This window comes from Myxocyprinus asiaticus, chromosome 16 (assembly GCF_019703515.2).
Source record: "Myxocyprinus asiaticus isolate MX2 ecotype Aquarium Trade chromosome 16, UBuf_Myxa_2, whole genome shotgun sequence".
Taxonomy (NCBI): Eukaryota; Metazoa; Chordata; class Actinopteri; order Cypriniformes; family Catostomidae; genus Myxocyprinus; species Myxocyprinus asiaticus.
This window is the reverse complement of record NC_059359.1, coordinates 22,313,375-22,337,428: the sequence shown is the minus strand read 5'-3', so window position 1 is coordinate 22,337,428 and position 24,054 is coordinate 22,313,375. Positions and strand designations below refer to the sequence as shown.

The window sequence follows — 24,054 nt, the reverse complement described above, 5'->3', positions numbered from 1 at the left end:
AAGTATCAGTATGCGGCAACAGGTGCAAATTAAGAACTAAAGACAATTATAAATGTAAAAATAATTATAATAATCATCATAATAAATAAGCCAAATAAATTCCCATGTGTTCCCAAAAAATGCTGCCAAATGTGTGTTCTTATCGAATGTGTTTGTATTGCGTTTGGTAATACAGTTAATGCTGCCTAAAGAAAATAAAATAAAACTCAATTTTAGGTTTAAGGTGAACCTGTCTTGTATTACTTTATGATTTAATCACTTTCGATGTGAAAGTGTATTTGATTGGTGATTTTTTTTTTATCAACACACACCTGAAAGTTAATGAGCCTACATTTTAGTTTATAGAGTTGTAAAGTAACATTTAGGGTTTTTCTGTTTTGATATAACATCTGGTTGATAAGGGCACAGTGTTAGTAAGGTTTATTTGTATGTGTTTATATTTTTGTGTCTCTTGTCTATGCTGTCAGTTTAGTTTGGTTTAAGGACTGATTAGTGTCGTTTATGTTTAGATGTTATGTTTAATGTGTAATTTTGTTGTAAAATAGCTAATTTTAGAATTAATTTTGTTTAAATTGATTTACCCCCTGCAAAATACCCATACTATTTTATTTGCTTCTTTTAGCTCTTACGGTGTGTTGTGAAGAAGATGTTTTTTGTTGTTATTTACTCTAAGTGCCATACATTACATAATATATATTATAGATATTAAAATCCAGTTCAGACTAACAGACAGATAAACAATACAGATACAATAAAACCTAGTGTAAACAAGCCAAAGAAAATTGGCCTGCGTGTTCAGGATGTCTCGCGTCCTGATGATCTCTCTGATTTCAGCACTACAGTCAGCGGACAGCGCCAGTGAACGCTTCCCGCGGGCCGCGGCCAACATTAAACTCCGCATTACCGGTTAATGGCTTTACTTGTGTGCAAGACCATATTCATTTCAAAAGTCAGCACACTGTAATGCAGTTGCTCATTCAAACGTGTAAATGAGTGCTACTCTTGGCACTCTTGGTACTCTTGGTTTCCTTGGCACAGATTGCATTGCAGCGCCAAAAACCTGCCCACGTTACGTTGGAAGCTTTATTACTCTACCTCTACCCTTCCTTTCAGAGAGAGAGAGAGAGAGAGAGAGAGAGAGAGAGAGAGAGAGAGAGAGAGAGAGAGAGAGAGAGAGAGAGAGAGAGAGAGAGAGAGAGAGAGAGAGAGACTCTCTGCTTTACACTCATTTGGTTTACACTCATTTGGACTCAGCGCAGAGCGCAGTTGGTTTCGGTGCAGACAAAAAAGAAGGGATCTGCGATTCGACTCGGATATCAAGTGAGTTCAGCAGCATTCGCGAGAGCGATCAATTGTGTTGACGAAAACAATAACCCAGACGGGCTGAAACATTACTCAGATTTAGAATTTCGGACAGAAAGTATCACATTACTGAATGAACACTGAAACACTTAATAGACATGACTTTTTTGGGGGGTATTTAAAGATAATATGTTTTTGTATTGGACAGCAACAGAAATGTTAAACATTTAAGAGGTTCTCTATGAGACTTACGACGTCTGGGCGTCTTCTTAAAGAGGAATAGGGTAGCAATAATGTAATAGAGTGGAACAATCTTTCCGACTGACAACGGTTAAAAGTAACATTAGCAAATTACTATTTTAATGAAAGCACGAGCACGGCGCGCGCTTGGAATTCGTAACGCCACCCAGTAGCTACTCCTCTACTAACTGATGCGAGTGGACCAGAGCTGGGCTTTATAACCAGCACTCACCGTCCTCTGGCTTCGTCCTAGCGGTGTAACCTGCGAGAAAGCATCTCCAAAGTAACTTGCTCGCCTCGTCGTCCCTGGAGCCCGCTCATGGGTGACACTGGACCGGATGGCGTGCTACTACCTTGTGATCAGCTCCTCGCACCTCAGCAATGGACACTACCGGAGCATCAAAGGAGTTTTCCGGGGTCCGCTCTGCAAAAACACCGGAGGCGAATCACCGGTAATGTGATCAATCGATTTTTTATTAAATATAATTACGATGTGCTATTAGAGCTTAACATGCACGTTCGTCCTAAGTTTGTTACACTTTTTAAACAAAACAGCTGTCTGGTATCCTCTTGAGTCGTTTGTTGTTGTTGTTGTTGTTTTCAACCAGGTTTCCTTGTTCAAAAGTATGTAATTTAAACCCCTGTAACTGCCACATCTGGACATATATAAGCTTGATTCTTGTTTTCAGGCCATGTAATGTGCACAAAAGTGCAAATGCATATTTCTGAATTGACAGCTTTATGAGTTCGTTAAGAGGCATTTATGGGTTTGTGCTGAGAACGGCATACTCCTGACTCCCCTGCTCTGGTGACCTTTAGCAGTGGTTCAGACAATTGTGCTCTCCACTAAGGTATTGAACATGTTAAACTTTAACATCAAGAACTACTGATGTTGGTGATGCACATGATGATGGAGGACGTGGATTCTCCTGCAGATTGAGGTAAAATGTTAACAATACTGAACTCTGGTCCAATCCAGATGTGACAGGATTTGTTTCAGTATGGGTAAGACAATGTATGGATTCTCCTCTCAGTTGCCACAGCTGTTTACATGGTGTTAGGACACCCATAGGCGGGTAATTATTTTGGAGGCAGAAAGGGACATTCCCACAGGTAATATTGTGTTTGTATGTATTTATTTAGCACCTTGTAAGAATTTAAACTTAAATTTATTTATTTATTTTGCTAGGACCTTGTAGGGCTTTACTGGTTTTTTAGATCAGTGTTACTATCATATAATTAATAATTATTTCTTTAGTTGTTAATTAATATTTAAATTAATTAATTGAATCTAACTCATTAAAACCTCATATGGGTCTCCAGTAAATGTAGTGCGCTATGTTTAGGAGTGGGTTTGGTTATTAGCAATAATCAATAATTATCAAAGATAATTATTAATTATTAAACTCAATAAAACATTGATGAAAATCAATGTTAGCTTTTTTTTTTAATCCTTTAAATCAACAATTATCAAAGATAATTACCAATCATTAATATCGATGAAACATTAATTAAAATTAACACTAGCTTATTGATCATTCAAATTCAACAATCATCAAAGATAATTATCAATTATCAAAAATCAATAGAATATTAATAAGGATTAACATTGACGGGGCACCACCCTGGAATCAGGGACTAACAACCAGATAGTAATACAGTCTCAATATTAGATTGTTTTTTTAGGAAAATCGAAATCCGAAGAATATCGATTTTTGGGAAAAAAACAATGAATGAAGGCTTGAATCCGAGCACTGACATCCCGTCAGCATGACACAGGCGTATGCAAAACAAACCAAAACACTTCTCTTTGTAATATAAACGAAGTTTATTTATGCAGTAATATCAATTAATAATTAATACAATGCAGTCAATAAACTTCTGACTTACAACTACAAACTAAACAGTGATATGATTAGATATGGAAATCAAAATAATCCTATAACACATGAGGGTGTGTGTGTGTGTGTGAGAGCGTGTGTGTGTAAGGAGGGACGCGCACAAAATGGCGGACGTGACTCTCGTGGAGAGTATGTCACGCGAGACTTCCGGCCAGGGAATATGACCGCGAATGTGGGCGGAGAGAAACCAGTCAATGGTGTCTACCAGTTACCACGTGTATCCGCTTGTACGATAGCTTAGGGACAAAGCTGAGCTTTAGGACGAAGCTATCTACGAGCCAAAAATGTGTGCCAGAATGTTTGTGAAGGGTCGCGTGTGTGTGTGGTTAGTACGAGAGAGAGAGAGAGAATAAATTAATTTAATTAATTTTTTTATAATTTTCTTTATTTATCACACATTTGCACATATACAGTGAAATTCTTCTTTTTCACATATCCCAGCTAGGCTGGGGTCAGAGTGCAGGGTCAGCCATGATACGGCGCACCTGGAGCAGATAGGGTCAAGGGCCTTGCTCAAGGGCCCAACAGTGGCATCTTGGCAGTGCTGGGGCTTGAACCCCTGACCTTCTGATCAGTAACCCAGAGCCTTAACCGCTGAGCCACCACTGCCCCGACAAGTGATGGACCTAAAGCCGATTTCGCAATCGTGGGAGAGAAAGCAGCTGTTAGTTTATCGCTCAGAGACGCGGTGGACGGCTCGTAAACAGTCCCGCGTTCTTTGACTCTTTAATGGATAAACTCAGTTTGCCGGTCTCACCCGCGATGGCGAAAATGCACAACAGTCCAATTTGGTTGGACCACAATACAGCAAAACAAATTCGTGATAATTAATACCTTGAGTATTAATAATAAGCGGACATGGCGGTCTGTAAACTGTACAAGCAAAAACCTTGAAACACAAGAATAACACACTATAATATTCTATCTCTGCCCAGACATAAACCTCTTACTTGAATCGTATGAGGACGTAGAATGTGTGTTCATCCGTCCTTTAACTCCGACCCGGTTCCTTGAGGCTCGGGTGATGACGGGAGGCCGTTTCCTCGCTCTGTCAGCGGGCACGGCTGTTGATTCTCGGTGGGCTGCGGAGAACTCAGAAATGTCAACTTGTTTGAAGATGGAAGAGAAATCTTTAATCTCTTCACTTCTGCAGGCAAACGGATGAAGATGCGGATTGCTCGGCGGTCTCCTTTGGATCTGTTAGAGTGTTCAGTTGAACACAGAGTAATCTCAACTCGTCCAGTGAGATGGAGATTGTATGGCCACAGTTTCAAGTCGGACGTTACTTCCTTGTGCCACGAAGCTGCACCTGAGAGCAGCGATGAACTGCATCTACACCGGGCAAGCAAACTTGCTGGAAGCAAATCCCGGAAGCATTTCAGAGGTATTTCTACTCCTGATGATGTCATGGTTTGAGGGACGTTCTGTTGTGTGCCTCATCCAATAGGAGCTGAGAGTTCGATCCTTTAGTGAGCAAGGCTTCATGGGATTTGTAGTCTGTTTTGGACTCCCTTTGTTTGATTTTGGCATGATTTTTATCAGTAAGATTTACGACTTGGTATGTGGGGGCTTGATTTAGGTTTTTACGACTGTGTTAGGCCTGCCTTTGTCTTCTATCTGAATACATGAGGCCCAACAACCTGAAGTGTACAGCTTACCAGCAATTAATTTAATGGGAGAAAAAATAATACAAGTAATATGACTTTATCCATGACAGACTGGAATGAGACTTGGCATCATTACAGGATAGGTTTAGAGGTTGTACTGTACAGACCCTTAATATGGGGAACAGATACAAACAGGAGACACAGCAGGGTGAGGAAAGAATCCTGAGTGCAAGTCCAAGATGACACAAAGACAAAAGTTACCGAGTGCCCCTTTAAAGTAATATTCCGGGTTCAATACATGCTAAGCTCAATAAAAATAAAACATTTGTGGTAAGGGTCGACCGATATGTTTTTTTTTCAGGGCTGATAATGATTATTAGTAATCAAAGAGACCGATAACCGATATTTGGGGTCGATATACAACAATCAGCCACAACATTAAAACCACCTGCCAAATATTGTGTAGGTCCCCCTCGTGCTGCCAAAACAACACCAACCTGCTTCTCAGAATAGCATTCTGAGATGATATTCTTCTCACCACAATTGTACAGAGTGGTTATCTGAGTTACTGTAGACTTTGTCAGTCCGAACCAATCTGGCCATTCTCTGTTGTCCTTCCTCACAAATGAGGCATTTCTGTCCACAGAACTGCCACTCACTGGATGTTTTGTTTTTTTGGCACCATTGGGTAAATTCTAGAGACTGTTGTGTGTGAAAATCCCAGGAGATCAGCAGTAACAGAAATACTCAAACCAACCCATCTGGCACCAACAATTATGTTACACTCCAAATCACATAGATCAATTTTTTTCCCCATTCTGATGGTTGATGTGAACATTAACTGAAGCTCCTGACCCATATCTGCATGATTTTATGCACTGCACTGCTGCCACATGATTGGCTAATTAAGTAATTGCATGGATGATTGTTGGTGCAAGACAGACTGGTTTGAGTATTTCTGTACCCCCTGGTCGGACGATGTAACACTCGCACCCCACCCCAGGTCAGACAACACTTCAATCGCAAACCCCCTCCCTCCTTATGTATCCTGATAAAAGTTTGAATGTGAACAAAGACATATACTGTACCCTAATGTAACAAACTGGCCATGGAGACGGTGTTAGGATCCATGTGCAGGAAGTTTATTAAAAGAGACACGAGCAAACAATCCAAAATAGCAGGCAGATAAATCCAATAAACCAAATAGACAGTCCAACCAGGCAAACAAAACAAAGGGTTATCCAAAAAGCAGTAAATCCAGAAAAACAGGCAATGGTCATAACATGAATCAATAAACAGTGGCAATGGAAAATGCTCGGTAAGGCAGGGTAAACTGGCAATACTTCGCAATGAACAATGGAACTGCATGGCTATATATATATATATACACATGTGGTAAACAGAAAAAGAGCAGTGAAGAAATGGGTGAATGATCAGTATTTGGGAGAGGGCTCCCTCTGGTGGTTGGTAGGATGGGTAATGACCTCAGATGTTACAGAACCCCCCCCCCTCTACAAACAACTCGTGTTCTTCTGCTGGGACGTCCCCTTGGTCGTGGTGCTGGACGATTAGGATGAGCTTGGTGGAACTCTTGGAAAAGGGACGGGTCCAGTATGTCCTTGGCGGCTACCCACGATCTCTCCTCTGGTCCGTAGCCTTCCCAGTCCACGAAGTATTGCATCTGGCTCCCTTGTCGCATTGAGTCCATGATCTCTCCGACCATATACACAGGTGCTCCATCAACCTCCAGTGGAGGCTCGGGATTCGGGATTCCAGGTGGACCGGTTTCAGCCAGGACACATGGAAGGAAGGAGAGATGCGGTAGTTAGCAGGAAGCTCTAATCGGTAAGTAACTGTGTTTATTTGATGGATAATTCTGAATGGACCCACATACCTTGGACTGAGCTTCCTGCAGGGTAGCCGCAGCTTGAGATCCCTTGTGGATAACCAGACCCTCTGTCCAGGCTGATAGTTGGGGTGAGGGTGCCTCCGCCAGTCAGCCTGAAAGTGTTGCGCTCGAACCGCTCGCTGTAGCCGGACATGTACGCTGTCCCACACCCTCTCGCTCCGCCTAATCCAATCGTCCACCGCTGACACTGTAAAAGGTTCTCCTGACTAAGGGAACATCGGGGGTTGGTAGCCCAGCGTGCATTGGAAGGAGGTTAGTCCTGTAGAGGTATGAGTGAGGGAATTCTGTGCGTATTCAGCCCAGGGCAAGAAGTCGCTCCACTTTTCCTGTTCACGGCTACAGTAGCTCCGAAGATATCTGCCAATCTCCTGGTTTAAACATTCCTCCTGTCCGTTGGCTTGGGGGTGACTCTGAATACTTGGTGAAATAGAGCGTTAGAAGTTTCCATAGCTGTGGGTAAACCCTTGAGAGGGACAAGTCTACATGATTTTGAGAATCTGTCAATAATTACCAGTATGGTGTTGTATCCATTGGAGTTTGGCATGTCGGTGATGAAATCGATAGACAGGTGGGACCATGGTCTTTGGGGTATTGGCAGTGGTTGGAGTAATCCCATGGGTAGTTCCCTGGGGGTCTTAGATTGTGCACACACTTGACAAGACTTCACATAGTTAGTAAAATCATGAATCAAAGATGGCAAACAGAAGGAATTACGTACCAATGCGATTTTCCTTTGGATGCCAGGGTGTCCTGTGCTCAAAGAAGTGTGGACCCATTGGATAGTTCTCAGACGTAGAGCTTGTGGTACAAAGTGCTTGGATGGGGGGCAGTCAGGTGGTGATGGGTCTGTGCTGTTGTGCTCATTGTATTTCTTCCATGATATTCCAACTAATCGGTGCAATGATGACAGATGGTGGTAGGATTGATCCAGGATGAGGTTGGATGTGGGCTGGATCATGTCTGCGTGAAAGTGCATCTGCTTTGCTATTGTTGCTGCCAGGGCAGTAATTAACAGTATAATTGAACCTGGTGAAGAACAAGGACCATCGGGCTTGATGTGAATTCAGTCTCTTGGCTGCCTTGATGTATTCAAGGTTCTTGTGATCAGTGATAACTTAGAACGGGTGCACTGCCCCTCTAACCAGTGATGCCACTCTTCCAGTGCTGCCTTCATGGAAAGCAATTCCTCTGTTCCCCACATCATAGTTTCATTCAGCAGAATTTAACTTTCTGGAGAAAAAGCACAAGGGTAAAGCTTGCCTGGGGTACCATGACTTTGTGAGAGGACCGCTCCAATCCCACAATCAGAAGTGTCTACTTAAATTATGAAAGGAAGATTGGGGTTCGGGTGTTTCAGTATAGGAGCAGTCGTGAAGCTTGACTTGAGGGACACAAAGGCTTTGTATGCAGCATCGTTCCATGGTAACTTGTTGGGTTTTCCCTTGATCAATGACGTGAGTGGTGCTGCAATGATACTGTAGTTTCTGATGAAATGGCGGTAGTAATTGGCAAAGCCCAGAAATCGCTGTAGTTCTTTGATTGTGGAATGTCGAGGCCATTCGGTAACTGCTGTGATTTTAGAGACATACATTTCTACACCTTGGTGGCTGATATTGTAACCTAGGAACCTGGTATGGGAGATATGAAACTCACATTTTTCTGCCTTGACAAATAACTGGTGTTCCTGGAGACGTGATAGGACTGTCCTGACATGCTGGATATATTGTTCTTTATTTTGAGAGTAGATGAGGATGTCGTTAATGTAGGCCACCACGCACTGATTCAGTAGGTCTCTGAAAATCTCATTGACCAAAGTCTGGAAAACAGAGGGGGCGTTAGCAAGTCCGTACGGCATGACCAGATATTCATAGTGCCCCCTGGTGGTGATGAATGCAGTTTTCCACTCATCTCCTTCTCTGATTCTGATGAGGTTATAAGCACTTCTTAGATCAAGCCTAGTATAAATCTTAGCCTCATGGAGTTGTTCAAGGGCTGAGGGGATGAGTGGCAGTGGGTAACGGTGACATTTCAAGGTGACAGGTCAGGCCTCGATAGTCGATACATGGACGTAGACCTCCATTTTTCTCCACGAAGAAAAAACCTGCAGCCACTGGAGAGGTGGAGGGAAGGATGTAACTGGAGGTAAGGGCTTCCTCGATGTATGTTTCCATAGCTAAGGTCTCGGGACGTGACAATGGATAAGCCTTGCTTCTCAGTGGAGCTGTATTAGGCAGAAGTTCAATGGCGCAGTCCCATGGATGGTGAGGAGGAAGTAGAGTAGCTTTGACTTTACTAAAAACTTCATTGAATTCTGCATATTCCTCGGGAATCATGGTTACTGTTTGGAATTCAGGGCTTTCAATGCTGGTGGTAAGACAAGGCATGGAGACAGCAACATGGAGACAATATTCATGACAGAAACTTGACCATTTCGTGAGCTCACCCTGGTTCCAGGAGATAGGATTGTGGATGGCCAGCCAAGGATGGCCCAGGATAAGAGCATGATTGGGTGAGTTTGACATATAGTGAAATGTTCTCCACATGAAATAGTCCAATCTTGATGGTTATGGGAACAGTTTGTTGGGTTATACCAGTACCAATGGGAGCGTTGTCAACTGTGGTGATATTAATCGTTGGAATGCATTGAATGGTGGGTATATTGAGTTCTTGTACAATCTCTTGATTTATGAGATTCACAGCAGCCCCAGAATCCACTAAAGCTGTAACATATATGATCACCAGTGGAGATCTGTACAGGCAACAGAAAACTGTGAAGGATAGGTGATACAGAGTTCATGGTACTCACTTTCAGCCTTGATTCAGGGGAACTTCATTTCTTGTGTGGGTATGCAGCATTGAGATGACCTGATTCACCACAGTAATACCAAAGTTTTTTGTTACGCCGACATTGGCGTTCCTCCATAGAAACACGGGCGTAAACAACTAGCATAAGTTCGGGTGATTCAAGTGATTGCAGAAAACAGTTTTCAGAGCAACATCATTCCACCCACTTTGAGCTGCTAGCATCCTGAACAGAATTGCGTAGTCTGCTGCAGTTCGATGGCCCTGGCGTAAACAAAGTAGCTGAACAGAGATATCTTGACCATCTGCTGGATACTTAGACTTCGTGGATCTGTTGAATGAAGTAGTCAAACGAGGTCTGGACTTGAGGATCTTTGTCCCAAACAGCGGCAGCCCAATCGAGTGCTTTACCGGTAAGCAGAGCCATCATAAAAGTTACATTTCTTGGTGTCTTGATTAAATGATTCAGGTTGATTAGAAAAATAAACCCCGGCATTTCTCAGCAGAACCATCAAACTCGTCAGGAAGAGCAAGGCTTACATGTTTAGCATGGGGAGCTGGCAGTGAGTGAATATAATGAGTCAAACATTCGTTGGCAGCTCATAGGTTGTTCAGCTGGTCTTGATAACCCTTTAAAACCTCGCACTGGTGTGCAAATGCAGCCTGGAGCTGTGAGACTTCCGCTGGATCCATAGTAGGTGAAGTATTCTGTAATGAACTGGCCATGGAGACGGTGTTAGGATCCATGTGCAGGAAGTTTATTAAAAGAGACACAAACAAACAATCCAAAACAGCAGGCAGAGAGACGCAGTCAAAAAGCAAGCAGATAAATCCAATAAACCAAATAGACAGTCCAACCAGGCAAACAAAACAAAGGGTTATCCAAAAAGCAGTAAATCCAGAAAAAAAGGCAATGGTCATAACATGAATCAATAAACAGTGGCAATGGAAGCCACTCAGTAAGGCAGGATAAACTAGCAATACTTCACAATGAACAATGGAACTGCATGGCTATATATACATGTGGTAAACAGGAAATGAGCTGTGAAGAAATGGGTGAATGATCAGTATTTGGGAGAGGGCTCCCTCTAGTGGTTGGTAGGATGGGTAACAACCTCAGATGTTACACCTAAATATACTGTATGCAAATTGAACTTGTACCTTTTGTACTTTGTAACTTGAAAGAGGGAGAGAGAATGTGCGTGTTTGTGTATTTTTTGCTAGGCCAGCCCCACAGGACAGACAGACATTGCAGGCTTATTGGAATAAAGCTGGTCTGGCTGCTGATGCTTTTGATGGGTAATTTCAGAGCAGCTGTTGTGAAAGGTGCATTTGCTCCAGCTTAAATCAGAGTGCCATGTTCACTCTAACTCAAAGCATGAGGAGAACGCACACTCATACAGGCACGTACATACACACACACACAAACAGCAAAATGACACGCTTGTTTTTTTTAGCTGCTCTGACTGACAGCCTCCATTGTCTTTATTCACATCCTCATTAATAATCTTCTGCACATTTTTTAGGGATGTGCTGTTAAAATGTCAGATATGCAATAAATAATTTAAGCATTAATGACACCTTGACATGTTCCTGTTGTTAATAATGTTCATATTGATAATGTGGTGAATATGCCACCTTAAGGATGGCTTGCATTATAACTGAAAATTCTGACTCGGGTGCTTTGAAATAATAAATAGCTGTGTTAATAATAGCATTTAAGGCAAAAAGAGAGCTCCAAAGATAAAATGGAAATCATGGTGTAGTGCAGTATGGTGCAAAGAAGCAATTTGGAATTATACAGAAAGTTCTTTGTTCTGACTAGAGAAGAAAACATGGTTAGTTGCACTGAGATTTAACAAAGGTAAATCTATGTCCCATTGTATGTCCTACCTTCTCTCACTTTGCCACACATCTACAAATTTTCACCTCTACAGACCAGCACATGCACAACAGGCACCAGTACTTCTCCAGCTCAGCACTAGAGGGCACCTCACCTGGTGCAAAGTTGTTGTTGTTTTTTTTTTTTTTTGCTTAAAAGGGGTTAACTGGGTTCTTTCTCCTCCAGACCAGCATACATGTGTCATTAACCCTTAAATGCATGGGAATTTCACCTAACACTCTTACATATTCAGGTCTTAATAGATCCGAAACTTATATCTATCACAAATGGATCTACAAATTGCCCAGATAGTGTAAAAGTTTCAAAATATTTTCAAGACAATTAGAAAATAATAGAATAAAAAATATGTATTTTTAATATATTTTGATGTTTAATTTTTAATATATCAAAGAGATAATGCAACAAATCAGGACAAATCTAGAACAGGATTCATGACTTTCACACTGAAATTTCATGAGATGCAACTGGCTGTCAAACACATCCAGTACTGTGCAAACATTTTAGGCACTTGTGAAAAATGTTGCATAATGAGGATGTCTTCAAAAATAATGACATAAATAGTTTACTTTTATCACTTAATGTCATACAAAGTCCAGTAAACATAAAAAAGCTAAATCAATATTCGGCATGACCACCTTTGCCCTTAAAACAGCACCAATTTTCCTAGGTACACCTGGACACAGTTTTTCTTGGTTGTTGGCAGATAGGATGTTCCAAGCTTCTTGGAGAATTTGCCACAGTTCTTCTATCTATTTAGGCTGTCTAAATTGCTTCTGTCTCTTTACGTAATCTCAGACTGACACAATGTTTAGTGGGGGGCTTTGTGGGGGCCATGACATCTGTTGCAGGGCTCCCTGTTCTTCTATTCCAATCTTTTCTATTTGCAAAAGTAATGTTTGGGAGTCTAACATTTATATTTCCTATTGACACACTAAAGCTGAAGATATAAATAACCATCTTAAAACAAATGCTTTTGTGAAACATCTTATGTGTCTAAGACCTTTGCACTGTACTGTATATTGAACTACACATAACACATAAGCTTCACGAAAGTATTTTCTCAGGCACTTATTGAGTCAAAATAGATGCACAACTTACATAATTTCAGTAGTACACCCAATAGACCATAGTGATATCATACTGTTTATGTGTTATACTTGCTATAATTTACTTCCATGTTGTTTCTTCATCAAATAGCAGTGTCTTATATAGATATGAAATAATCATACAAATATTATGGAATTGCAAAAAAAGAAGAAAGAAAAAGACACTCTTACATATCTAGGGGCTCTAGTGATCCTATACACATTTGGTACTTAAGCCATTATAAAAATAAAAATAAAATGTTATTGCAATTTTGGCATTGTTTGTGTTAAACTATTTATAAGAGAGAGAGAGACTGAGGAGTACTAAAGAGGTGTGGGCACAACTCCAAAAAATGGATGGTCACTAAAGACCCTAGGTATGCGTTTAAGGGTTTCTGTGCCGACACTGCTTATAAAAATGATTTGAGCAACAAAAACAGCTGTGTCTTCCTTAGGATCAAAACTCAACCTTACAAAAATGTTCAAAACTATTGTATAAACTGTAGAGCAGTGGTTCTTAACTGGTGGGTCCAACCCAAAAATGGGTGGACAGCAGGGAAAAAAACAATGCTTTATGCAAATAAACTGACCATATAACAATGCATAGTTAGGATAGCAAAAGAGGCTTTACAACTTTTAACACTGAGGAGAAATTTTTTACCATGGATGTCAAAGGCTTTTTGTCCAAACAAACTCTACAGTATTTTAGTGCACTTAGAAACTAGACAAAGCAGGCAGATGCCAACATAAACAGGTTGCATGACATGCACTCATCCTCGAAAGTCATGAACGAGTCTACACAAGATAAAAAAACCAACAACCCATAATACACTAAATATGTAAATATGCAAGTAGGATGATGGTTTGTGCCAACCACAATTCTGGGGTGAATTATTGGCTGCAAAGATTACTATTATTTTAATAATTATTATTATTTTTCAATTATATATTAATAGTAATACATTTCAATTTTTTAAGGCTCTTTTAACAGTTTGGGTACTGTGTTGGGTCGCCATTTGATGTTTAATGTAAAATCTGTGTCCTGTATGTAAAACCGTTTTAGAACCACTGCTATAGAGTATCCTCTCATTGAACTGGATTGAGTACCAGTGAGGTGTCCCAGAGTACTTATTTAGGATCATCTTTCCGCTACAACAGTCAACATATTGTTTGTATGTCCTGTGGTTCACTCAGCACAATCATGCTTGTCTTATAGGGATCCTTCTCCGCTCTACGTGGAAAGGCTCCAACAGATCTTATGCAGAACTCATTCAGAATCTGGGTTATTCCCTCTCACCCCTCCTAGAATGCTGTGTGGATGTTTGATGTTGAGTTGCAGTAGGGACCCGTTTTGCATTCCAAACTGCCATCTCCCACCGCATTTTAAAAAAAATGCATGCCACTGAAGAAGCATATGTTGATAGTTCTGCATGAGTGTGAGACAAATGCACAATTTATGTGGAGACACAATAAGCTTTAATTAGGACTAAAACATTGCCAATATTGCATTAAGAGTGAAGTGGCTTGTCAGTTTGAATTGAGTGCAGCTATGATAAAAGGCATGATTCTGATATGAGTGCACTGTATACTGTATGTGTGACTGTGTAAGCATGTGTTTGTATTTTGCAACATGTTGAAATCTTATTATTATTAAGCCAGATGGTGACTAAAATTAACAGGGTCTCACATGCTATTGTGCTTTACTCCCTGCCTGTAAAGATCTTCAGTCCATATTAACAGTGGCGGAGCTAGGGGGTGGCCAGGGGTGGCCGTGGCCACCATGGATTGAAGCCTGGCCACCCCATTGGCCACCCCACTCGCAATTGCCATTTTTGGGCACAAGACTTAACATGTCCTGCCCGAAAATTTCTGTGCCACCACATACTGATCGCTGGCCCCTGCCCAGCCACCCCTGTGAAAAACTCCTGGCTCCGCCCCTGCATATTAAAGGAATATTTAACCCAAAAATGACAATTCTGTCATTGTTTACTAACCCTTATGTAGCTTCAAGCAAGTCTGACTTTCTTTCAGAAAAGAAAAAGTGAAAATTTTAAAGTCTCAATATGGTTTATTTGCCGTATAATGACAGTAAATATTGACTCTGGTCTGTAAAGCTTGAAAAAAAAAAACAGAAAAAAAAAAAACATGACACCACAGTAATTGATACGTCTCATGTACTAAGTCTTCTAAAGTGAAGTATTGCCTTGTGCAATGAGCAGAAAGAAATTTAAGTCGTTATTCACTCTCAAATCAAATCATTAATAAAGTTCTAAAATCAAATATGGTTCTTCTCGCATCTTGTGACCAAACATCATGATGTCATGTCGCAAAAACCAGCAGGGTTTGACGTTATCGACATATCTGCCATATATTTGATCATAGCGCTTTATTAATGTTATAATTTGAGAGTGAATAACACATTTATTCTGTTCATGAATATGATTGTAATGGTTTACAAGACTTGTGTCACAAACTCAAGGACTCCTCCTGCTCACCACCAGAGGTCCCCCTCGCCCGAGTTCTGAGGGTACCCCGAACTACACTTCCCAGCATGCCTACCTGGACTGATTACACTTACACCTGTTCCCTATTTCATAGACTATTTAAGCGCTGTTCTAATAGTCATTGCAAAGTCTTGTTTTGCTCCTTTTAAAATTTCTGAGCATTTACCATTGTTTATACTGCCTGCCTGTGTTCGACTTCTGTCTGTGTTCGACTTCTGTCTGTGTTCGACTTCTGCCTGTGTTCGACTTCTGCCTGTTACCCACTGTTTGATACTCTGCTGCCTGCCTTGTTTACCCTTTGTTTACCTGGATCCTTACTGTGATTGTTTGCTGCCTGCCCTGACCATTGCCTGTTTATTACTACATCTCTCATCTGCCTACGCTGTTCCATTACTGGTGATTTACCCTGCCTGTCTGTTTATGGTTGCACATTTACTATTAAACCACATATGGATCTTAACCTCTGTTCTCCGGAGTCTGTGTTACAGAAGACTTCGCCAACTACAGATCCAGCGGCACTCCAACAATTGTCTACTGAAGTTTTCACTCAAGCTAATGTGTTGGCTGCCCGCCAACAGCAACTCACCCGGCTGACTGCTTCTACGTAGGAATTAGTAAAGCTATTTCAAAACCTCCGCATTCATGCATCTGACCAACTGCCACACGCATTTCAACCCATTCCGATGAATAACCCTCCTTCTCCTCCAATCCATGTCTTGCTTTTCTGGAGAAGTTTGATGACACATCAGCTAGGTGCAAGGGGTTTCTGATGCAGTGTTTGACGTTTGTGAAGCAGCAATCCACGCTATATCCCACTGATGACAGTCGCATCTATTTTGTCTGCTCTTTATTAACCAGAAGGGCTCTGGACTGGGCTACCGCTATATGGTCTTTGTGAGGGTTCGAGGTTCACCACCTTTGATGATTTTCTTCAGCGATTCTGAGAAGTATTTGAGCATCCCGAGGGAGGAAAGGACGCTGGTGAGCTGTTACTTTCACTCCAACAGGGGAAGGACACCGCTGCCGAGTATGCACTTACATTCTGCACTCTTGCCGCACAGACTGTATGGGTAGAGGACACACTCAAGTTGCTTTTCTGAAGGGGACTCAATCTGGAACTACAATCCGAGCTGGCATGCCGTGATGAAGGGAGAACCCTGGGCCAGTTTATCGACCTAGCCATTCGCCTCTAATCTCATCCGCTCTCGAAGACTGGTCCACTCTACTGTCACTTCACAGACCACATCCAGCACTGGTGGAGCTGAATCCATGCAGATTGGGCACACTCATCTGACAGGGGGTTCTGTCACGAACTCAAGGACTCCTCCTGCTCACCACCAGTGGTCCCCCTTGCCCGAGTTCTGAGGGCACCTCGAACTACATGCCTACCTGGACTGATTACACTTACACCTGTTCCCTATTTCATAGACTATTTAAGCGATGTTCTAACAATAGTCATTGCGAAGTCTTGCTTTGCTCCTGCTAACATTTCTGAGCATTTACCTCTGTTTACACTGCCTTCCTGTGTTCGACTTCTGCCTGTTACCCACCGTTTGATACTCTGCTGCCTGCCTTGTTTACACTTTGTTTACCTGGACTCTTACTGTGATTGTTTTCAGCCTGCCCTGAATAGCAGGATGCCTGTTATTACTACGTGTCTCATCTGCCTACGCTGTTCCTTTACTGGTGATTTACCCTGCCTGTCTGTTTATGAGTTGCACATTTACTATTAAACCGCATATGGATCTTAACCTCTGTGTCCGGAGTCTGTGTTACAACTTGGAATAAGTGTGTGAGTTGTATTGATTTCTTTTTAATGTGCTTTTTTTTTGTCCTTTTTGAGCTTGACAGACACCAGAGACACTATTCACTGTTGTTATATGGCAAATACACCCTGTTAAGACTTTAAAAGATTCTGTGGTCCACAGAAGAAAGAGTCATACATATTTGGAGTGACATTATGGTGAGTAAATCATTACAGAATTTTCATTTTTAGATCAGCTATTCCTTTAATCTAACCTTTTTACATATGTTTAGCCCTATCCTGCCAGGTGACTTTTAGTCTCGTTCATGAACCCTATGGTCAAGAAATGTCAGGCTATATTGAATCCATCGACTACCCTAATGCCTTAGTTAACAAGGAAATTTAACTACTACTCTGTATTAATGGATTATTTTGTGGTAAAATAACAACACTTGCTTCCAGCTACATGCATATAATTTTCAAACTCTTCTGCCAATCAACTTATATAATGCAATTGTTTGTGCTTTATAGTTAAGGGCTGTCAGGAAAACTGTTAGTTGTGATGCAACCTTTATTTAGACACTTTACCCAATAATAAAAAAATTATAATAATAAAAATGAGTGGTTTTCTGTTGTTGTAGCCCATCTGCTTCAATGTTCAACATGTTGTGCATTCTGAGATGCTATTCTGCTCACTACAATAGTACAGAGTGGTTATCTGAGTTACCGTAGCTTTTCTGTCAGCTGTCTACAGGTGTTCCTAATAAAGTGCTCAATGAGTGTATACACAGTATATATATATAGTTGAAGAGGTTTACATACACCTTAGCCAAATACATTTAAACTCAGTTTTTCACAACTCCTGACATTTAATCATAGAAAACATTGCGTGTTTTAGGTCAGTTAGGATCACTACTTTATTATAAGAATGTGAAATGTCAGAATAATAGTTGAGAGAATTACTTATTCCTAGTGGGTAAGAAGTTTACATACACTTTGTTAGTATTTGGTAGCATTGCCTTTAAATTGTTTAACTTGGTTCAAGCTTCTCACAATAATTTGCTGGTATTTTGGCCAATTCCACCAGACAGAACTGGTGTAACTGAGTCAGGTTTGTAGGCCTCCTTGCTCACACATCTGCTTTTTCAGTTCTGCCCACAAATTTTCTATCAGATTGAGGTCAGGGCTTTGTGATGGCCACTCCAATACCTTAAGCCATTTTGCCACAACTTTGGAGGTAAGCGACCCAGTCTTGAGATGTTGCTTCAATATGTCTACATAATTTTCCTTCCTCATGATGCCATCTATTTTGTGAAGTGCACCCGTCCGTCCAAGCAATGCACTCCCACAACATGATGCTGCCACTCTCATGCTTCACGGTGGGATGGTGTTCTTCAGAGCTTGCAAGCCTCACCCTTTTTCCTCCAAACATAACAATGGTAATCATGGCCAAACAGTAACATTTTTGTTTCATCAGACCAGAGGACATTTCTCCAAAAAGTAAGATCTTCATCCCCATGTGCACTTGCAAACTGTAGTCTGGCTTTTTTATGGCAGTTTTGAAGCAGTGGTTTCTTCCTTGCTGAGCAGCCTTTCAGGTTATATCGATATAGGACTAATTTTACTGTGGATATAGATACTTGTCTACCTGTTTCCTCCAGCATCTTCACAAGGTCCTTTGCTGTTGTTCTGGGATTGATTTTCACTTTACGCACCAATCTACATTCATCTCTTGGAGACAGAATCCTTCCTGAGTGGTATGATGGCTGCGTGGTCCTATGGCGTTTATACTTGCATACTATTGTTTGTCCAGATGAACGTGGTACCTTCAGGCATTTGGAAATTACTCCCAAGGATGAACCAGACTTGTGGTAGTCCACAATTTTTTTTTCTGAGGTCTTGGCTGATTTCATTTGATTTTTCCATGATGTCAAGCAAAGAGGCACTGAGTTTTAAGGTAGGTCTTAAAATGCATCCACAGGTACACCTCCAATTCAGTACACCTCCTATCAGAAGCTAATTGGCTAATTGTCTAAAGGATTGACATCATTTTCTGGAATTTTCCAAGCCGCTTAAAGGCACAGTTAACAGTGAATGTAAACTTCTGACCCACTGGAATTGTGATATAGTCAATTAAAAGTGAAACAGTCTGTCTGTAAACAATTGTTGGAAAAATTACTCATGTCATGCACAAAGTAGATGTCCTAAATGACTTGCCAGAACTAAAGTTCGCTAATATTAAATCTGTGGAGTTGTTAAAAAATTAGTTTTAATGACTTCAACCTAAATGTATGTAAACTTCTGACTTTAACTATATATATATATATATATATATATATATATATATATATATATATATATATATATATATATATATATGTATAAATATACACACACACAGTATATATGTGTGTGAGTCTTTGTGTCTGTGTGTGTTAGTGCATTAAAATCAGCATGTCCCTGTATACTTGATCAGTATACTGGCTTTGATATCTCAATTAGGATTAGATTCTGCTGCTCAGTGCAACATGTATAATATAAGAAATATGTCAGCCTCTGGAAACAATCCTACCTGCAGAGATTTCAATTGGCAGCAGTAGGCATCAGGTGTGTGCTTGGTAATGAGTTGTGTTTTGAATGTTTGTGGTTTAATTTTTATAGGCTTCTTTATTTCTTCTAGTTTCTCTCTTTGTGTGTGTGTGTGTGTGTGTGTGTGTGTGTGTGTGTGTGTGTGTGTTTGTATATATATACTGTAAGTGGCTCACTAATGATTACGGGAGTTGTGGTAATCAGTGGCTACTGCTGTACTTAGCTCAGCTCTTTTTTGAGGAGGGTTAGCTCTGTGGCTGTACTAATGGAGTGTAGCAGGCAGCATTTAATATTCAGTCCCAGTCCTGGCCACAGCCGTCCTCTGAGTTTGCCTGTCTGAAACTCTTTGTGTTGGGGTCCTTACGTTAACATGGTTGGGAAACTCTAATCACACAGGAAGGCTAATTAATCACTCCCCCCTTTTGGCTTACTGTGCAGAAGAATACAAATAAAAGCACACACACACACACACACACACACACACATACACATGTTGGTGCGGCTATCCTTATGAGAACTCTCCATAGACATAATTATTTTTATACTGTATGTTCTATAGATTCTATCCCCTAACCCTACCCCTAAACCTAACCCTCACAAAAAACTTTCTGCATTTTCACATTTTCAAAAAAACATTGTTTAGTATGTTTTTTAAATGATTTGAATTATGGGGACACTAGAAATGTCCTCATAAACCCCATTTATAGTATAATACCCTTGTAATTACCAGTTTGTAACCTAAAAAATGTCCTTGTAAACCAGCCAAACCCGCCCACACACACACACACACACACACACACATTGATGCACATTTTCTCTTAAATGCACTTGTTCAACTTGCACTCATTTGCCTGATTCGCTAATTAAATGCTTTATGAGGGCTTAATTTATCAAAGAGGTCATTTAACATTCACAGACACACACCAGCACAGAGCAGTGGTCTCCAGTGCCTCCAGTTTTACTTTTTATCTGAAGAAAAAGCCTGACAAACTGTGGGAGGAAGGAACAATAGATGAAAAACCACATTGTTTTCAAATCGTGGAAACAATTGGATGTTCATAAATGGCCCCCAATTTCTGTAATTATACAATGAATAAAAAAAAATGAGGTGAGGTGAAAGATAGAACAAGAGAGAGAGAGAGAGGATGAGAGAGTGCCTTAGGCTGACTGCTGAAAGTAACTCAGCCTCATACTGTTTTAGAGGGCTGGTGAGAAGGAGAGGGAATGGAGAATAGGTCTTGCTGGTAACCTGAAAATGGGTAAAACACATTCTGAATGGCTTGTGGATTTGTTTGAAAGCAATTTGTCTGGTCACTCAAAGGCCATTCTGATCAGAGGAAATGATTGTTAATGGCCTGTAAGTGTTTCTAAATGGGTCCAGATTAGGGTTGCTCCAATACCATAGGCGCCTCTTATTCATACTGTATACGCATGTGACTGTATATTATTTAATTAAATTACATCCTTCCGCTGTTTAATGATAACACTTGGCCATATAGAGGCTTTTTTATTCTTATTTTCAAATGGTCTTTGATTTCATCTAAAAAATCTCACATTACATTACATTTTGCTAATGGCAGCATATGGTACCGAAATTAACAACAAGATGATATCGTACCATTTAAAATTGTTTGGTATTGCGATAGTACCAGTATACTGTGCAACCCTAGTCTATAGGAAAGATGATGGAGAGAGAGAGAGAGAGGGAGAGAAAGAGGAACAAATTCACTGCCTGTCTCTAAAGTGACCCTCTTTCTCACTTTCAGAAAATCTGTGAATTATAGGCTACAATTAAATAATTATTATGATGCTAATAAAAAAAGATAAGCGGGCACAGCCAGAATATTTTTAATGTAAGTTCATCTCAATCTACTTGATATTCTGTGTGTATATGTATGAGAAAAAAAACAACAACCCACATCTTGCCCACACTGGAGAATTACAGGCTTTTGCTGTCTTTTAGCGAGTGGGTATGCTTGAGGTTGCGTGTTCTTGTGTTAGTGTGTGTAGTCATGTAGGCTACATGTTCAGTGACTTCTCTAAAAAGCCTCCCTCTGTGAAAGTGAAGCAGAGAGGCCAGTCACTAGTTGTCACAGTGAGTTGCTACAGTGGGTCTGTTGTCATGGGGATAACATTGCCAAAGGTTAAGGTGAAGGCTTCTCTTGTCTTGATTGACCAAATTTTTTATTCAAATGGATGTAGGGTAAGAATGAGAGAAGGAACATTTTTATAATGTCCAGAGCTAGAGCGTGTGTGTGTTTGTGTATGTGTGTGTGTTTGGTGATAACTGCAACCACGAGGAATGAAAAACTGTTATTACCTGGCTGTCATGTGTCATGTGCTACCTAGAATGCAGTGTACTGATCCCTCTGAACAAGAAATGCATGGCAGGTGAACAATTCATAATTATTTCAGTCACATGTGACATCATGTGGAATATATGAATTTAATTTAACTGAATCTTTACTGTCCACTCACATGGAAATTTGACTTCAGCTCTGCACAAAATGGAATAACATATAGGACAGCACAAAAAACTATTCAAACATGCAAACATTCACACTCAATACTCTGCCTTGTGCCACAACATTAAGAGTAAAATAAACAAGATTCAATATACAGCAATATGTTTTAAAATAGCCAAAAAATTGCACTTTAAATTAAAATGTTCTCATCATTTAGTCACCCTTATGCCATCCAGATGTGTATGACTTTCTTTCTTCTGTTGAACACAAACAAAGATTTTTTAGAAGAATATCTCAGCTCTGTTGGTCCTCACAATGCAAGTGTATGGGTACCAAAATTTTGAAGCTCCAATGACATAAAGGCAGCATAAAAGTAATCCATAAAACCACAGTGGTTAAATCCATATCTTCAGAAGTGTTATGATAGGTGTGGGTGAGAAACAGATCAATATTTAAGCCCAATAATCTTTCCTTCTTTGGTGATTTGCATTCGATTTTGCATTCTTGCATATTGCCACCTACTGGGCAAGGAGGAGAATGTATGGTAAAAATGGACTTAAATATTGATTTCACACCAACACTTATCATATCGCTGCCACATTTACACTAAATAACAAAAAATTCTACTCTTAAAGTCATATTTTCACTTAGATTAAGTGTGTTATTTTTTGCGCTTTATTATCATGCTGTAACACACTGACGTAATGATTGATATATACATCAAGAGATGCAGATAACCAGGTATGGTGATGGTGCCTGTCCACTTGTGATCGGATCGCTCGAAAAGCATCTTTAATACCAGGCAAAACACAGGGCACACACACACACATAAAGCGGAAGAGTGCGAGAGAGTGAAGACAAAATGTCTTGGTTACTTTCGTAATCTCCGTTCCCTGATGGAGGGAACGAGACGTTGTGTCGATGTAGTGACACTAGGGGTCACTCTTGGGAGCCCCAAACACCTCTGATCTTTGATGAAAGGCCAATGGGAATTGGCGAGTGGAATTTGCATGCCACTCCCCCAGACATATGGGTATAAAAGGAGCTGGTATGCAACCACTCATTCAGGTTTTGTGCTGAGGAGCCGAGACAAAGTCCCGGTCATTTCAGCGGGTAGTTCAGTATTGTGGCAGGAGGGACACAACGTCTCATTCCCTCCATCAGGGAACGGAGGTTACGAAAGTAACCAGGACATTCCCTATCTGTCACTCACTCGATGTTGTGTCGATGTAGTGACACTAGGGGTCCCTATACGAAATGCCACAATAAGCTGAACTGTGTTACGTGGACTGGCGGTGCGAGACGGGCAGACCGCTGTGTGCCTTGTAGCCAGCGCACCAGGCCATCACGTAACCTCCCCCAATGCTCTTATGAGCATCGAATGGTCCTTCGGAACAAGTCGACTGCCCAAAAAATAGGGACAGACTAGCCCAGTTATGGCCTCTTTTCCTCTCTTTTCTCCCCAAAAAGAGTGGAATTTGTTTACCAACTGGGGCCATAAGTGTCTATGTCAGGGTGGTGTCACTCCCAAGACACCGTGGAGACCACGGGGGGGGGGGGGGGATTTTGAGTGGACATGACAATATATCACATGGTCTTACCGAGTCTTGACGGAAGTATGTCATGTGGAGAAGTCCCATGGTAGTTCCTACCCGAGAGGGGAGGAACTCTACAAACATGGTGGCCGGGGGCAGAGGAACCACTGCCCAAGAAAGACACAGTTTACCAACAGGGAAACGATTTTGCGGCAGATATACATCACATGGGGTCACCTATGGGGAACCAGAGAACATGGGGAACATGTGGAGCACCTACCCCAGTTAGCACATGTACTGAGCCGGCAGCGAGTTTCTCCACAAACTCGTCTGCCACAGGGCTAAGGAGGAAAGTCATCCAGGGATCACCACTTTGTGAAAACTACTGGGAGCCAACAGCGCACGTCTTCACCTCAAACGAGGGAAAGGCACTATGCACAAGCGGTACACCCGGCCAGCTGTCCCGGA

The 24,054-nt window shown here is 41.0% G+C and overlaps 1 protein-coding gene across 1 annotated transcript in view; it reads left to right on the top strand.

The window, feature by feature from the left end:
- Positions 1-1,833: 1,833 nt before the first annotated feature.
- Positions 1,834-24,054, top strand: part of LOC127454440 (zinc finger protein 804B-like) — a 228,394-nt gene continuing 206,173 nt past the window's right edge. Inside the window, exon 1 of the mRNA XM_051721638.1 lies at positions 1,834-1,994. Within this exon, the coding sequence (XP_051577598.1) occupies positions 1,881-1,994 (114 nt within the window). The 5' untranslated portion in view covers positions 1,834-1,880. The remainder of the gene's footprint in view (positions 1,995-24,054) is intronic.